This window comes from Ailuropoda melanoleuca, chromosome 3 (genome assembly GCF_002007445.2).
Source record: "Ailuropoda melanoleuca isolate Jingjing chromosome 3, ASM200744v2, whole genome shotgun sequence".
Taxonomy (NCBI): domain Eukaryota; kingdom Metazoa; phylum Chordata; class Mammalia; order Carnivora; family Ursidae; genus Ailuropoda; species Ailuropoda melanoleuca.
Window position 1 is genome coordinate 47,528,108 of NC_048220.1, and position 18,515 is coordinate 47,546,622.

The window sequence follows — 18,515 nt, forward strand, 5'->3', positions numbered from 1 at the left end:
TCGGAGTAGCATCTTCAGTTTTGATCTTTCCCTATCTAGTATTGGAACACTCCAGAATTTATTCAAGAAAGGCCTGATTACATTGTTAAAAATTTGAATTCTATGATTTTAGAATTGTTTCTTAAATGTTTTATTATATCAGAGTAAGATCTGTTTTGCAAAGTAGAGGTTTTGGATCTCCCTTAATTAGAATAATTTTCGGGGCACCTGGGTGGCTCAGTCAGTTAAGCATGTAAATCTTGCTTTTTGGCTCATGTCACGATCTCAGTGTCCTGGAATCAAGCCCATCGTCAGACTACTGCTCAGTGCAGAATCTGCTCAAGATTCCCTCTCCTTCTGCCCCTCCCCCTGCTTGTGCTCACTCTCTCGCTCTCTCAAATAAAAAGTCCTTAAAAAGTAATTTTCATGGGGATGATGTAAAATGGTGTATAAAGGAAGTTGGAAAGCAAAACAAGATTTAAAATCTTACAAAAGTTTACATGTACTATTGAGTATATACCACATGCGAATGTTTTATTTAAAAAACTCAGGAGTTTTGATTATTACTGTTCCTGCTTCGAAAATGAAGTGTGTTTCAATTTTTTTTAAAGATTTATTTGATGGAGAGCAAGCACGAGCAGGGGGAGCAGCAGAAGGAGAGGGAGAAGCAGGCTCCCCACAGAGCAAGGAGCAGGATGTGGGGCTCAGTCCCAGGACCCTGGGATCATGACCTGAGGTGAAGGTAGACGCTTAAACCACTGAGCCACCTAGGTGCCCCTGTTTCAATTATTTTAAATGCTAGATTGACTAGTATTTTCTACATGGCTTTGCATCTCCCAAATACAGATTTATTGCATTAACATTTTTTTAAACTTTGATTTTGGGATATTTCACACCAAAGTAGAGCAGTAAGTTAAACACTTAGCAACACAAGACCAAATCATACTTCATCTCCCACCCACTTTTTCCTCAGAATTAATAACTAGATTATTTTAAGGCAAATCCTAGATATCCTATAATGTCATTTGCTGACCTCTTGGTGTATAACCCTAAAATATAAGAATATCTTTGAAGACAGGGCACCTGGGTGGCGCAGTCGTTAAGCATCTGCCTTCAGCTCAGGGCGTGATCCCGGCGTTCTGGGATCGAGTCCCACATCGGGCTCCTCCAGTGGGAGCCTGCTTCTTCCTCTCCCCACTCCCCTGCTGTGTTCCCTCTCTCGCTGGCTGTCTCTCTTTCACATAAATAAATAAAATAAAATCTTTTTAAAAAAAAAAAGAATATCTTTAAAAACAAACAGTACTACTCTCCTAATAAAAGAGGGATTAATTGTAATTCTTCCATATCACCAAGTATCTGAGCCCGTGTTCAAATGTCCCCATCCCCCCACCTCTCTCTCTTTACTGTTGGCTAGTTTGAATCAGGATCTAAAAAAAGGTTTATATGTTACATTTAGTTGTTATGGCTCTTAAGATTTTTTTTTAAAAGATTTTATTTATTTATTCGGCAGAGATAGAGACAGCCAGCGAGAGAGGGAACACAAGCAGGGGGAGTGGGAGAGGAAGAAGCAGGCTCATAGCGGAGGAGCCTGATGTGGGGCTCGATCCCATAACGCCGGGATCACGCCCTGAGCCGAAGGCAGATGCTTAACCGCTGTGCCACCCAGGTGCCCCGCTCTTAAGATTTTTAATTTATAGATTCCTTCCTCCCCCACATCTGTCTGTGTCTCTGTCTCTCTCTCTTCATTCACTCATTGAAGAAGCAGTGTCCTGTAAAAATTCTCGACACTCCATGTTTGGCTGAATGTGTTTCTTTGCTGTCATTTAGCATGTTTTTCTACTTTGTGTATTTCCTGTAAGCTCCTACTTGGGTCTAGCCATGTGATCGGGCTCATATTCTCATTCTGTGTAATGAATATTTGTCATACACCTACTATATGCGAAAACGTTGCTGGTTGGATCATAGATCAACAACAGAATAATCAGGCAGTTACTTATGTTGCGAAGTCATCTTGCACATGGACAGCCTTGCTCACCGAATCTGAAGGCTGGCTATGAGGAGTGAAAAAAGTAATAGGCGAAATAATATGTGTGGTGTAAGCCTTAAAAAAAAAATGTCTAAAACCACTTAATCTGTATGTGGACTTGTTCGAAGATGCATAGAGAAAGTTACAAAAAGCTAGAAACGGTCGGTATCTCTCTGGGTTTGGGATTGTCAGGAGATGAGTGGAGAGGGAGTTTCACATTTCACTTCACTTCTGTCTGGTTTAAATTTTTGGAAACAAATATATCTTGTAGTTGAAAAAGAAAGTGAGGGGAGTGGGAGGGAGGAGGGCAACAGGAGGACGGGGGAGGAGGTGGAACAATAGGACGAGGGAAGCGGGGAGAAAAGCAGCTGAGACAGTCAAAGGTTTGTGTGAAACCAGATGGTTAAGTATTTTGAAGGTCACTCAGGCTCCTTGACCCATCAGAATAGACACGGACTCAACCAGTCCTATTCAGTGTTGACCGTGCACAGCGCACATGGCCATGTCCCCAAGGAGTATGAGCCCTGGCGTAGCGGTCATGGCTCCTGGGCACCTGTCTCGGCTTGCGCCGTATCTCCGCTTCACTCCCACTCAGAGCCACCATGCTTCATGTCACTGGGTTGTTAGACACAGGACAGCTCCCAGTGGCACCTTGCACGCAGACCATCATGTGACCAGCACCAGCTAGAGTTGCACATCTTGATTGGAATGATGCTGGTCTGCTTTCTCTGACCTTGGGCTAAGAGAAAGGTAGGAAGCAGAGAGAAGTACCAGTTCAGCAACCAGCCTCCGAGGCGGAAGGGGCTAAGGCCTGCTGGTAAGACAGGTGGGAGGGCCGTACGGAGGCGTAGGAGGTGCACAGAGCTGCTTCCCAGGTGCCCGATCCTAGACGTGCTCCTGCCCCTGAGTGGGGTTCGTACACACGCACATGGTCACGCAGAGCTGTGCGGTTGTAAGGATTGTAAAGTACAGGCTACCAACGCCTTATAAAAACTACCATGTGTTACATGAAGATGACTGCTCCACCTTTCATCTTGGTCATCTTGAGCACGTGGTTAGTAAATTTCAGAGCTGAAATTAGAATGAAACTCTCCAAGCTTCTGTTTGGTTGTCTTTGTTAGCTAGTTAGACTTAATTTTATAAGTTCTTTTATAAACGGTGGCCAAAATATCTACGTATACTCTTAAATTTGAGTACTACATTTTGAAAAACACAAGCTGGGGGCGCCTGGGTGGCTTAGTCGTTAAGCGTCTGCCTTCCGCTCAGGTCAGGATCCTGGGTTCCCCGATGGAGCCTGGCATCTGACTTCCTGCTCAGTGGGGAGCCGGCTTCTCCCTCTCTCTCTGCCTATCCCCACGCCCCCCGCTTGTGCTCTCTGCTCTCTCTCAAATAAATATTAAACACAAGTTGATTGTACTGTAGTGTTTAAGAAAGTACCATGTGTTGCCTGCCTCCTAAGTCCATACCAAGCATGTGGTTTGTCTGTCTTGCGGTAGGTGGGACATGTATGGACTTAGGGGAAACCCAGGAGAGCTTTGTACACCTAAAAACGGAGGACTCTGGCTGTCCAGAGGGTGGTGGCCCTGAAGAAAGAAATGACTCACCTGATAGTTAATTTACTCTGAGGTGGGGAGAGAACACATCCCTGTAGGTGGTGGAACTGGAGCTAACCTAGCCTCTTGACTCCCAGACGCTCGTTACTACACGACCATTAGAGAGGACCCTTAACGGAAATCGAGGAATTTTTTAAAAAGTTAGTTTAAAAATAGCTTCACTTGTGTGGATAGGAATGTGTTTTGTAAATGGTGTTCAATATACTCTTTTTTAAAATTTCAAAATTTATTAATTTCCATTTTTTAAGTTTATTTATGTAAGTAATCTCTACACTCAACTCACAGCGCACTAATTTCCATTCTTAAGAAGTCGTGTTTTGTTCAGCAGATGAAATGCAAGTATCCCTGTTTTTTGAAAGTTTGCATTTAAGCCGCTTCAATGAAAGACTTACATTAGTAACTGTTTTTTCTAATCTAAAGAAGTCTGGGGGCGCCTGGAGGGCTCCGTCAGTAAGCGTCTGACTCTTGATTTCAGCTCAGGTCATGATCTCAGGATTGTGAGATCGAGCCCCAGGTCAGGTTCTGTCCTGAGCTGAGTGGGGAATCTGCTGCTCTCTCTCTCAATCTTTTTCCTCTTTCTCTCTCTAAAATAAATCTATAAATCAAAAAAAGAAATCCGGAGAGGATTTTCCCCTTTATAAATAAGGCAGGAAGCAAAAGTAGGGCTCTGCGTTTGTTTTGCAGCCCTTCTTTCTAGTGCAGTGCTGTCCAGGCCACGACAGTGACGCCCCCGAGCCCCTTCCTGGGAACTACACTCAGCATCTCAGCGTCAAGCTGCCACAGCTTTGAGCTGTCTGTGAGCATTGGTGTTTAATCTTCGTGTATTTTGTGCATTTGTTAGCAAGATGTGTCCTAAGGTATCAGAAAAACCTAAGCTCAAAAAGTTTTCCGTATTAATGATAATAGCTTCTTTGCTTTATTCTATTTTGGTTTATGAAAATGGGAATGCTTTACTTTTGAGTACCAGAGGAAACCTGTATAGTACTTTTTTAAGCAATTCCCCTTACTCCCGGTAACTTTATGTGTAAATGCTGTAGGAGACATGTGGTTTGGAGCTGATGACCAAGAAAGAATTCTTGAGCCGTCTTTGGTGCAGAAAGGTGGTTTTATTAAAGCATGGGGACGGGACCCGTGGGCAGAAGGCACTGCACTAGGGTCTTGAGTAGAGGGCAGTTATATATTTTCAAATTGGGAGGGGTTAAGTATAGTGTAAGCCTCCCAGGCATTTGGGAAGCAAGGTTTCCAGGATCCTGAGGGGGCTAGCTATTGTTAGGAAAGATCATTTATTACTGTTTAGTAAAAACTCAGTCATGAGACCCTTCAGATGTATATTGGGGGTCATATTCTTGGGGGATGATTGCCAACATGTATCTTAGGGGGTAGATAAAGGTAGTTTCCAAAGGAATTTCTGCATGTCCAAGTAGACTTACAGGATCCTGGGGGTTTGGCTAAGATTGTCTTTTCCTTTAGCAAAGTATTAACATCAAAGCAGCTGAGTTCCTAGAGGAATGTCACTCTGCCTGTTTCAAGGACTTGACCGTGGGCGGTAGGTAGTAATGAAATTTTTCTTTCGCCTTACTGTCCCACATCATAACCACAGGAACTGGATTTACTAACCATAGTTCAACAAATAAACAACACCCTCCAGCCTGTATATATCAGTAAGTCAGAATCTCTTTAATTGTATTCTCTATTTTGTTTCAAGAGAAAAGATAATCTGAAGACTGAATTTTTAAATTATACATGTTGTCACTAATAGAAGTAAGGAAGAATTCCCTCCCCTTCCCGCGTGTCATCTTGGAGTGGCTTGGGGGTTTTAGGCTTCCTGTTTATCTTGTGTGTGTGGTCCCCTAACTATGAAGTTGTGTGTAACTGCGGCCACGTAAGGACCTGTACGTACCCAGGAGCCACGAGCCATCCCGGCCGACTCAAGGCTGGAGCGCGCACATCATGAGAAATAAACGAATGACTGAGTACACGTCGGGGGGAAAAAGAAAGAAGGAAGAATTGTATGAAAATAATGATGACTCTCGTAAATAACCGTTGAGGTAAAATTTGAGTTTTATTAAAGCATGATAAATTTCATCCATTAAAGGTGTACATTTCATGAGGTTTTAGAGTTTATTGTGTAACCATCACCACAGTAAAAGGTTTAAGACCTCTCTACATAGCATTGAGGTAAATTTTAATTACATTTACTGAGTTTGGATCTGAATTTCTTCAAAGTAAGAAATCCTTAGAGGAACTTGCACAGTGTATTCAAAGCTACACGGGATTTGTTGGTGTCCTGGTATTTATAACAGCAAATGCTTTCTCAAGTTGGCTTTAGATGACATGCTAATGAGGGAGCAGAAGGCTAGCTGAAGAGAAAGCATAAGCTGACACCCTGCCACCTCCCCCCAGCCCCCACTCCTGGGTGGGACATGTGTGACTGTCTTCCACGAATCTCCCCTCTCTCTTAATGTTAATGCCTTGCTAGAGGGGGGAAAACAACCTGAAGTTGACTATGGCAAGGCCTCCCGGATGTTGTAAATCTACTTTAGCATATAAAGTGCTTTTGAAACCCTCCCTTTTCCTTACTTGCCCCAACTCCTGAGTATATAATCAGCCACCCCTCACAATCCCGGTGCAGCAGCTCGTTCTGCCCGTGCTGTAATAAACCGACATTCTGCACCAAAGACGTCTCAAGAATTCTTCCTTGGTCGTTGGCTCTGGACCTCACCCCACCAAACCTCACCTATATTCCAAAACCACATCACTTAGACCTGAATTACAAGGGGGGTGGCATTCTTTTTTGTCATGGGATTCTGTTTGTTTCATCTATCCTTCTTTGATTCCCCCTTACCTTTCTCTTGGCAGAGTGAAGAAAATCACACTGTTGCAGGATTGCAGGGTTCTTGTCTCACAGAGTTGAAGAATGAATCTTGTGGGGATGATGTAGAGAAGAACGTTAGGGTTCGGAGCCGATGGCCAAGAAAGAATTCTTGAGACGTCTTTGGTGCAAAAAGGTGATTGATTTTATTAAAGCACGGGGCCAGAACCCGTGGGCAGAAGGAGCTACACTGGGGTCGTGAGGGGTGGCGATTATATATCGTAAAGTTGGGAGGGAGGCAGGGACAGCATAAGCCTCCCAGGTATTTGGGAAACAAGGTTTCCAGGATCCTGAGGAGGCTGGCTATTGTTAGGAAAATTCACTTATTACTGTTTGATTGAAACTCCTTCGTGGGACCCTTCAAATGTTTATCGGTGGGTCATGTACTTTGGGGGTGATGGGCAACATGTATCTTGGGTAGAGATACAGGAAATTTCTAAAGGAATTTTTATGTTCAAGTAGACTCCCTGGGGGGGTTCGGATAGGATTGCTTTTTGCTCTTAGGAAGGTGAGGTACCTGAGTTCCTAGAGGAATGTCACTCTCCTTGTTTTGAGTACTTGTCAGTGGGCTGTAGGTAGTAAGGAAATTTAGTAATTTTTCTTCTGCCTTCATTTCCCACATCAGACACAAAAGGATGAAGTGAAGTGAGAGTTTATTACGTGATGGTGAGAACAGAAAGGAAAGAAAAAGCTCTCTAGATGGAGAAGGGGTCCTGAATGGGTTGCTATTGAGGGCTTTCACTGGCAGCTTTTTATTGAAAACTGACCAGGGAACTGAAATCTTCTTGACGTCTCTACCACTGATAGAACCATGTTTACTGGGGCGCCTGGGTGGCACAGCGGTTAAGCGTCTGCCTTTGGCTCAGGGCGTGATCCTAGAGTTATGGGATCGAGCCCCACATCAGGCTCCTCTGCTATAAGCCTGCTTCTTCCTCTCCCACTCCCCCTGCTTGTGTTCCCTCTTTTCTCGCTGGCTGTCTCTATCTCTGTCAAATAAATAAATAAAATCTTAAAAAAAAAAAAAAGAACCGTGTTTACTTTTCCTTTGAAGTTGGGTAACTTTTGATGGTCCAGCTGTAACTGTCCTAGGGGTATCTCATCTCTGACATTTAAGTCGGAATGAGGTGGTCTCTGGTGAAGTACCAGAAGGCGAGCTGCGGGCAAGTGTACGCTGACACCTTGCAACCGACCCCCGCCCCCAACTCCCTAGTGGCTGCCCTAATGCTAAGGGAAGGGAAAACAAATGGCTAACAGGTCACACAGTCCAGCCGGACTCGAGTCTCCCTCAGTTACAAAATGTCTTAGCGATTTACAAGATAAAAGCATTCTTGTCAATAACCTAACTTCCAGAAGGAAACTCCCAACTGTCTCAATGTCAATGCTTTACTAGAGGGAAAAACGACCCGAACTTAATGGCAAGACCTCCAGTTTCCTATAGGTCCTCTTTAGCATATGAAAGTTCTTTTGGAAACCTCACTTTTCCGTATTTCCCCCAACTTCCAAATGCATTGTCAGTCACCCCTCCCAGCCCCCGAGTAGCAGCTCTTTCTGTCCACGGGTCTTGTCCCCGTGCTTTAATGAAACCATCTTTTTACAACAAAGACATCTCAAAAGAATTCTTTCTTGGCCATCAGCTCCGGACCTCACCCAACCAAACCTCACCGACATTCAAAAATTCCATCAGTCTTATGTTCCCTTATCTCTGGTTGTGTTGCCTCAGCCTCTCTCCGCATCTGGGATTTCTGTGAGCCTGGTCACGTAGCCCCGAGCGTGAGCCTCGTTGGGGGAGTCGGGGCCTCCTGTCCTGGCTAGACCTTTGATGAGGGAGCAGAAGGCTGGCTGAGGAGGAGGCAGAAGCTGACCTGCCACCTCCCCCCACTCCTGGGTGGGACACGTGAGACAGTCTTCAGGAACCTCTCCACTGTCCTCACGATAATGCCGTGCTAGAGGGGAAACAACCTTGCCAATGGCAAGGACTTTGGTACCTTGTGGGCATGTTACAGGTTGGTCCTCTTTAGCGTGTGAAAGTTCTTTTGAAACCTCGCTTGAATTCTCCCCAACTCCCGAGTATAGAGCAGCAGCCACTCCCCGAGACTCTGCCCACGGTTCCTGTCCCCATGCTTTAATAAACCACCATTTTGCACCAGAGACATCTGAAGAATCTTTCTTGGTCGTTGGCTCGGGACTCCACCGCACGGAACCTCACCTCTATTCCAAAACCACATCACCTTCACCCCTTCCCTGCTCACGGGACAGGAGCTGCGGGCAGAAGCAGCTGCGCTGGATTGTGAGGAGGGACTGACCGTATCCTCCTTAATTTGGGGGGGTGAGGGATAGCGCAAGTCTCGAAGGAATTTGGAAGCCAGGCTTTCAGGACCCCGAGGGGCCAGCTGCTGCCCCGCGGCGCTGAGGCAGCTGCGAGTTCCTCCAGGAAGGTCACACTGCAGGTCTCAGGTATCTCTCCGTGGGCTGCAAGCTGTAAGGAGATTGCAGTTTAAGCCACATTTTCTTGTGCCTTTGTTTCCCACGTCGCCGTTGCCTTGCTGACTTAGAGCCAGTGTTCGCTCTCTGAGGCTAGTTGCCCTAGCCTTCCTTGGCAGCCCCCACCTGAAAGCCTGCCTGAGATAATTCAGATGGGGCACCGTCACCCACAGCGGCCTCAGAGCTGCTACCTCCTGGCCGCGTGCTTCATCCTCTTAGTAAGGGTTCCCTAGTAGCAGGTGGCAGAAAACCCATCCCACATGGGCTGAAGCAAAAAGAGGACTGATTGGCTAAGAGGACACAGAAGATGAGAAAAGAATATGACCTGAAAATGGGGGAGGAGTGTTTGCTCAGAAAGAAATCTTGGTACAATTGCTAGAAGGATCGGTTGCTTAATACCTCTCTACCCGTCTGAATCCATTTTCCTCCTTGTAGCTTGTATTTCCTCATTAGTCAAAGTACATCTGTGAAATGTAAATATAATTCGGATTTTGAACTGGATCTCTGGAGGACATGACCCTGAGAAGGGTCCTTGTTGGCTAAAATAAGCATTCACAGGTGTTTGGGGTTTTTTATTTATTTTTTGGCACTGTATTAAATTCCTTTAACAGAAACGAAAAGGAATGATTGTCCAAAATTCATGCCCCTCAATCTGATGCAACTATTGGGGGATGGGGGGAGTTCTAGCAACTGTTATTCATAGACAGTGTATATTTGAAGTCAAACAGTTGATAACTTGAATTTTAATTTTCTTCAGGGAGAGCATGTAAATTCCTGGGTCAAGAGTGAGTTACCTATGGTGTTAGATGTAAAGACTCAGGATATTCCAAAGGCTTTGCGTATTTCTTTGCTTGTTTTGTCTTTTTTTTTCCCCCCTTCGGTCTTTCATTTTCCTCAATTTACAGTGTCACAAACCATTTTTAAAAAACTGTTTTCCTAAGAGATTTCTAATCTTCTGGAGTGCCTTAGTTTTTCTTAGCATAAATGAGCATAGGGAAATAGGACGGGGTTGGGTCGTTGACTGACAGTTTCCTTAAAACAAGCAAATAGTTTTGAACATGTTCTTAAATGGATCAGTGTTAAGTATTAGGTGTGAGATAATAGAAATTACATAGATCCCCCCCTTCCCCTGGTATTTAGCTCCAGATACCCTTATGAATTCCTAAGTGGTAGGGACAGTAAGAGCATCTTTCGTTCTAGTGAGACGGGTGGCTCCTGGGTGGGGGCTGGTCAGTAGAAACGTCAAGCCCTGATTAGAAGGTTGGACTTTTTAGCCCCACCCCCATGCCCCAGAGAGAGGAGGGGACTGGAAAAGGAGTTAATGATCAATAAAGCCTGCCAGAGGAAGGCTCCAGAAATACCCAAGAGTATAGGGTTCAGGGAGCCTCCAGGTAAGAGAACACGTCCTCAATAGGAGGGCGACACACCCAACTCTGAGGATGGAAGCTTCTGTACTCAGGACCCCCCCCTCCACGACTTAGCCTGTGTCTCTCTCCCTCTGGCTGTTCATCTGTGACCTTTATCATACCTTCTAATAAACTGGTAGGTAAGTGTTTCCCTGAGTTCTGTGAGCCACTCTAGCAAATGAAGTGGGGTAAGAGCAGTCTGTTGGGGTTGAGCCCTTAACTCTGGGGTCTGACACTGCCTCTGGGGAGTGTTAGAACTGAGTTGAATTATAGGACACCTAGCTTCTGGGGGTGGGGCGGTAGGACCCCCACACATGGTGTCTCAGCAGTGTTGTGTGATAGTTGTGTGAGAGTAAAGGAGAGACAAAGGAAGAGACACGTTTTCAAAACATTGAGTACTACTCAGATTAAAAATGGAGTTAATAGCAGGATCCTTGGGATTAAAGGTGGAACAGTGAAGCAAGCTTTCATCTTAAAGAAATGTCCAGAACCAAATTAAAAAGTTTAGTTTTCAAGCCCTTACAGTGTCCAGAAGATAGGAACGCAGCCCCAGGGCCAGCCCAAGGCGGGAAGTCTGATGGAGACGACCTCAGAGAGTGGCTACCCCAAAGGGCAAAAAATGAACCTGCCTGCTCTTTAGGGAGAGAACGAGGAAAATTTGATTTTCTCAAATCTTGACAATACCTCGGGGAGAAAGGAACTCTCCTCTAGCATCGTCTTGTTTTATTCTGATGCCTGATGATGAAGAGATCATTTTCAAATGTTTTATTTTAGAAAAATTTGAGCCCACCCAGGAATACGACCGTAGCGTGTAGCCACCGTGTATCTGCCGCTGCTTCAACAAGTAACGTGTCGTCAGTCTTGCTTCATCATCACCTTTCACCCTTCCCAAGCCCTCCTCCAGCCGCACTGAAACAGATGCCGTACGTCCACGTTCCACGTGCACATACGTAGGGACGATGTGAACACTGATACTTGCTGCCGCTCTCACCCTATGCCTTTTATTCAAGCTTACCGGCAGGGCCAGCATCTTTGCTGATGACAAGCTACGACTGGACTCTCTTCGGAACTGGCCCCTTGCTTCCCCCGCAGGAGGCGCAGCTCTGGCCGGGGCAGGCGTTTCTGCACAGGTGAGTCGGGGTTTCCCTCAAGCTCTGGCCTCCTTTCTTGCGCCCACTTAAACCCTTTATAGTCCTGGACCTATATTTATCTATCTAGGCTCAGCAATCTCCACTTTTTTTTTTTAAGATTTTTATTTATTTTTATTTATTTATTTTGATTTATTGGGGAGCCTGTGGCTCAGTCGGTTAAGCGTGTGCCTTTGGCTCAGGTCATATTCCTGGGGGCCCGGGATCGAGCCCCACATCAGGCTCCCTGCTCAGTGGGGAGCAAGGAGCCCGAGGCGGATGCAGGACTTGATCCCAGGACCCTGGGGTCATGACCTGAGCCAAGGGCAGACGCTTAACTGACTGAGCCACCCAAGCATCCCATTTTCATACTTAATTTTTGCCATTAAAGCTCTATAACAGTATATTTGAAAACCTAATGCAAATGCACTTAATTGCATACAGCTGTTTTTATAACTTTTAACCATGTGCTTAAGTTGTCAGTTTCTCCAAAATATGAAATCCTTTGCAGAAGTGACTCCAGATCGTCAGAACCGTTGTGAACTTTCTGAATTAATGGTAATGAACACCAGCTCCTTGTTTATTTTAGCAGTATGTGGTCATGTGATAGAAAATGGTTTTTCAACAGGAATTGCTCATCATAAATAAAATAAATGCCACAAATAGCTGTTAAGCACCTATCCTGTGGTAAATACAGATGAGGATGCTACGGTAAGCAAGACCTGAAACCTGGCCTCAGGAAGGTATAGTCAGTCCCTTCACCCGGGGCCAGAATCATGGACGTAGAATTGATTAGCATCCAGGCTGCCTGCTTCCGTATGTGATCTTTCTTTGCAGGACAGTCAAGTCTGACTTGCTCTGTGGGTTGTTTCAGGGCTGAGAAGATGATGTTTATTTATAAAAGCAAATGGCCACTCAAATCATAACTCCAGATAATAGGTTGACCCCTTTAAACTGAAACATCCTCACTTGGAGACATACACACCCCCCTTTATTTGAGGCTGTCTGGATTGTCTTTTATGTCCGTCATCGCACAGAAGAAAACAAAGTAACTTGCTATGCATGTGATTCATCTATATTTGTGAACTGAAAAATGAAACAGAGGAAAAGTTTGGGGATATGTAAATAACTTTTTAAAAATATTTATTTATTTGTGTGTGTGTGAGAGAGAGAGGCAGAGGGAGAAGCAGACTACCCACAGAGCAGGGAGCCCGATGCGGGGCTCTGTCCTAGCACCCCGGGATCATGACCTGAGCCAAAGGCAGACGCTTCACTGATGAGCCACCCAGGGGCCCACGTAGATAACTTATTTTTTAAGAAATAGTCTTTCTACATCCTGGGTATATAATATTAAAATGTTAATAACTAAGGTCAGAAGCTGCACCCAATGTTTTGGAGGGTCCCTCTTGCTCCAGATGTTGTGGTTCTGGTCACCTGGAGAATAGTCACTGCTCCATTCCCCCCTGGAATGTGTAGTATGTGTACCACCTGGGAGATATTTGTGGATATTTGCAGATCATGAATTGTTTCCTGTTTGTGTAGCATTCCTCCCTTCACCTGGCATAAACACTTGAGGGTGGGCTTGTTTAGAAGGTGTTTGGGCCCCAACTGCAACATGCTGCCGCACCCTCTTACATGAATTTTGATTTAACAGGATTTTGTTTTCAAAGGCAACTGCAAGTGGAAGCTGTCTTGGAAGATTCGGCCGCAGTTCGTGCTCTGGTGGCAGGTAAGGATGTTGAAGTGGCCTGTGGGATTATGTGCACGTGCACATCTGTCTGTTTGTAGAGGGTTTGCAGAGAGTAAATATTTGCAGCTGTGCTTTCTTCTGTCTACAGCTGTGGCCCCGGGGACGCCCAGTGGCTTCAGGAGGCCAACAGTCTGAGTGAGCGACTGAGAAGCCTACAGCAGTGCCAGTGTCCGGCACGTGTGTTGGCCTGAGGTCTCTTCCTGTCTAGCCACCGACTACTTGCTGGGTTGTGTGAAAACACATCAGCAATCCTGTGGAAGAGCCCGTGTGTTACCCGAGGTCTTTACCAACCAGAACTCTGTCATGTGTGCGGAGGGGGGAAGCAGGTAGTGGAAAGGCAGTCCTCCTGAAGAAAACAGCTCTTCTAAGGGCATCGGGATGCTGTCCCTTGTTAAACAGGTCCCAGCTGGTCTTCTGTCTCTCCCTCCGTTCCACCAGACTGAACCAGGGGCTGGCCAACGTTCTTTGTCACCAGCTCCCAAAGAAAGAGGGGTGTGGTTCGGAAATGGGCCTGACGAAGGGCATCTGGCAGGTAAAGAATCAGGTGTTTGTCCTTTGGGATGATGACAAAGAAATGTGCTCTATTCCAAGTCATAGAAAAACTAATTAAAAAAAAAAGCATCCATCAAGGACATTTATTGTTTACTGTATGTACAGAGTCAGGGATATCCACTGATAGCTAGATAGGAAGCTGGAGACCAAAGTGCTTCCCTTCTATAGTACTGTGTGTTTATTATGGAAGCTCTTTTCAGACAGTATGACCAGTCTGCTAAAGTTTATGATTTACTTTAGAAGGAACCAGAATTTGCAGGGAATTCACAAAACTCCTCTCTTTGTACCAGCAGTCTGGGCTAATTGGTTTCAGTATCCTTTCAACCAATCCATTGATGTTGTGGCTGTTTTCAAGACCTATATGGAATGCAGTTTGTTTTTTTAAAGATTTTATTTATTTATTTGACAGAGAGCCAGCGAGAGAGGGAACACAAGCAGGGGGAGTGGGAGAGGAAGAAGCAGGCTCCCAGCAGAGCAGGGAGCCCAATGCGGGGCTCGATCCCAGGACCCTGGGATCATGACCCAAGCCGAAGGCAGACACTTAACTACTGAGCCACCCAGGCGCCCCTGGAATGCAGTTTTTGAAAAATTTGTCAGCAAGAGAGCGCANGGGGGGGGGGGGGGGGGGGGGGAGTGGCAGAGGGAGAGGAAAAAACAGGCTCCCTGCTGAGCAGGGAACCCAGTGTGAGGCTCGATCCCAGGACCCTGAGATCATGACCTGAGCGAAAGGCAGATGCGTAACTGACTGAACCACCAGGCATCCCTCACTTTTAGTTTTAGGTGGATGAAAACTTCCGAAAGCATGAGGCCGTAAATGCTGGCTGATAGAATAGACAGAAGATAACCCTTGACTTTATTTTTGTCAGCAGTATGAATTAGTGAAAGGCCTCTGAATAATAATGGTTTTCAAACAACTCAGATAAAAGTAAAACATTAACCCACGAAGGCTCTTAATAAACAGACACAAATTACAAGAATAAACTCCATGTTAACATGATGCTTGAGAATTACCCTAATCTGTCTCGTTTATTTGTGTCCCCTTTGACTTCTCTAAGCAATGCTGGAGAGTTTTCAGTGTAGACTTCATGTATCTTGCATTAAATTTATTTCTGGGTACTTTAGATACTTCTGTAAATGCTATTAACAGTTTTTTAAAAAATTTGTTGTTACCAGTATGGCTTTGGTTTTCTGCAGTTTGTTATATGCCTAGATGTGTTCTGCTTTGTATGTAACTTGCTCAGGGTCACCGAATGTTATTAGGACTTGTGGGTAGTACCCTCAGATTTAGGAAAAAATTTACTTTTTAAAACACCATTTTTATTGTAAAATATTCATGACTCTTATATTTTAACTTTCTCAGTGTGCATTTCAGTGGCCTTAAGTACGTTTAGTGCTGTGCACCCATCATTACCATCCATTTCCAGAACCTTTTCATCATCTCAGATGGCAACTCTGTACCTACTAATGTCTGCTTCCTCTCCCCAGTCACTGATAACATCTATTTTTTTTATCAATTTGTCCATTTTAGGTATTTAATAAGTGGCATCAGACAATATTTTGTCCTTTTATGTCTGGCTTGTCTCACCTCGCATAATGTTTTCAAGATTTATTCATATTGTAGTCTGTGTCAGAACTTTTTAAAGATTTTATTTATTTAGAGAGAGTAAGCATGAACAGGGGGACAGAGGGAGAGAGAGAGAATCTCCCTGCTGAGTGCGGAGCCCTAAGACCGCAGAGCCCTAGGACCGCAGGAGGGGCTTGATCCCACAACCATGAGGTCATGATCTAGCTGAAACTAAGAGTTGGACCCTTAACCGACTGAGCCACCCAGGCGCCCCAAGTCCTTGACCATTTTTAATTGTATTATCTTTTTGTCTTGAGTTGTAGGAGTCTTTGTATATTCTGGTTATTAAATCCTTAGTGGACATGTTTGAAAATGTTTTCTCCTATTCTGTGGTTACTCTTTTCACTGTCTCAGTAATGTCCTTCAATGCAGAGAATTTCTGACTTTTAATGAAGTCCAATTTCTTTTCTTTTCTGCTAGTGTTTTTGGTAACATGTCTGAGAATTACACTGTCAAATGGCAAGGTTATGAAGATTGACCCTTATCTTTTCTTCTGGTGGTTATTTCCATTTTGAGTTAATTGTGTGTATGGTGGTGGGAGGTAGCAGTCCAACTTCATTCTTTGACATGTGGAAATTCAGTTGTCTGAGCACCATTTGTTGAGGTCTTATTTTTGTGACTCTGGAGTAGCACAGGGCTTCCCACAGAGCACGTAACCAGTAGATGCTGCAAAAGGCACTGTCTTTATATATGTGCTTTCCAAAAAAAAAAAAAAAAAAAAGGTCATATGGTATGTGGAAGCTTTTCATTTGAAAATAGGAAAATAAATTGATGACTCAAAAATGAGAGTTTCAAATTTTTCATTTGCAACTCCTTAGATTAATAATGGGAGACTGTGTGCTGTTTTCTAGATAAACTCTTCGCTAATGTGGACAAGTTCCTATGCCTGAGAGAACTCTCTGTGGATCTGGATGCTAGGCAAAGTGCTTTTTTCAGTCCATCCTGAAGAATTCCTCTATCTCCACCATATGAAGAAATTGGTTCGAATTTCAACTGAGTATGGTCCTTCTAAACTGGGTAAGGATGGCACTCTGATTTACTTGTTTTTACATAATTGGGAAAAACAAATTGGCCAATAATGAAGAGCTAAAGCTTGTGTAGATCTCAGGTTGCAGCCTGAATCCATAGTGAATTGTGGGAATAGCACTCTTCCTCATTTGAGAAAGCAGAGAGCTGTTTGAACTTAATGAGCCCTTCCTATATGCTAGGCATTGTTCTAAGCATTTTACAAATATTAACTCATTTCATCTTCATACCTGTTCTGTAAGGTAAGGTACTATTACCTTACAGCTGGGGAAAATGAAGTATGAAGAGATGAGGTAATTTGTGGGAGGTCAAAGGAGCTAGGAGATGGTAAACCTGGGATTCCAACACAGGAGTTCTGACTACTGAGTCTGAGCTCTTAATCACTGGGATACTGCCTCTCCAAACTATTTTGGAGAATGCTTTTAATTTGGTTTTAAGTTGCTTTCAAATTTCAGCATTCAGATCTTGCAGATCAGGGGGAAGGAAATCTGCTGACTGGTAGCAGTTGAAAGCACTTCCTCTTTCCACACCAGCCTGTCCTACTGGTTGATGAACAACTTGTGCAGCCATCTTCCCTCAACACATCACTGAACGAAAGCACTCGGTGTCCTCAGTTCCTTAGTGAGGGCTGAGCCCTAAAGACTGAGGCAGTGTAAATCTCTGTGGGATTGACATGCAGAGTTGCATGCAATACAGTTCTCTGAAGTCAAATGTGGAAGTGGTAGTTTTCTTGTATTTATCAGTAATTTTTTTTTAAAGATTTTATTTTTGCAAGAGACAGCAAGCGTGCAAGCAAGCAAGCATGGGGGGGCGGCGGGCGGATGCAGAGGGAGAAGCAGACTCCCCGCTGAGCAGGGAGCCTATGTGGGACGGGATCCCAGGACTCTGGGATCAGGACCTGAGCCAAAGGCAGACGCTTAACCGACCGGGCCACCCACATGTCCCGTCAGTAAATTTTACATCATATTTAGGCTTTGCTTCAGTTTTGTCATTGCTTTTATGTTTCTCTGTATAGAATTCCTACTGTGTAAACACTTTGTGCAAACCTAGAGACTGGACTGAGTCTACGCTCTTACTTTATAAAAAACTGATCCTTGGAGAGTGTCCAGGTTCACGTGGCTCACTAGTTAGTCGCAGAACCTGATCCTGTGAGCCCAAAGTGGCCCAATTCTTGGATCATTACATCATAGTGCTTTAACTCTGTACTGTTGAAACATGATAATTACATGGCTAATTCTGATAGAAATTTGGGATTTCTCTAATTTCTGAAGTGTTTGATATTTTACAGTGAAATCAGTTCAGAATTCTCCAGATCTTCATATTTTTCATCTGCAGTGTAATTTCTTTCTGATTTTGAATCTCTCATGACTGCACTTGCTTCCTGCAAGAAACTCAAATTCATTTTTATGGGCCATTTTTTAGACTCATCCCTCCTGGTAAGAGCTACAAACACAAAATTTTGGTTTAAGATGCATCTATGCAGTCATTTTAAGCACTTTTAAAAAGTAAATTTTAAATAGGCAATTGATGTCAAAGAATAAAACTATTAAAATCTCATTTTCTTAAAGATTCTATTCATTAGAGAGAGTGCATAAGCAGGGGGAGTGGCAGATGGAGAGGGAGAAGCAGGCCTCCCACCCAGCAGGGAGCCCAGTGTGAGGCTCGATCCCAGGACCCTAGTATCAAGACCTAAGCTAAAAGCAGACACTTAACTGACTACCACCCAGGCACCCCAGTAGATCTGATATTAAATGAATTTTCAAATTAGGTGTATTTGTTTCTGGAAGTTTAAATATTTGTAGTTATCAGAATTCTTTCCTGAGCTAAGATTTGTTATTTACACAGTCATACTAATTAATTAAATCTGAATTGTATTAAATTTTGTCACTTTAAATACATATGTTGGTATAAAAGATGGAGCTGACTAACTAGACTAACTAGAATTTAAATAAAAATTTGGAGGAAAAAAAGATGTAGCTGACATAACTATGTTTTCCCTTTTACAGTCATTGTTTTGCCAAATTTTATTTCCCTGAAGATACTAAATCTTGAATACCAA

The 18,515-nt window shown here is 44.1% G+C and overlaps 1 protein-coding gene across 1 annotated transcript; it reads left to right on the forward strand.

Moving 5' to 3' along the window:
* The first annotated feature begins 6,413 nt into the window (after nt 1–6,413).
* On the forward strand, nt 6,414–16,634 carry NAIP (NLR family apoptosis inhibitory protein). Its single transcript, XM_034656328.1, is given in 5 exon segments — nt 6,414–6,626; nt 11,388–11,507; nt 13,175–13,233; nt 16,282–16,355; nt 16,357–16,634. Coding segments are annotated over 4 exon segments (378 nt in total). The 5' UTR covers nt 6,414–6,626; nt 11,388–11,415; the 3' UTR covers nt 16,510–16,634.
* The last annotated feature ends 1,881 nt before the right edge of the window (nt 16,635–18,515 follow it).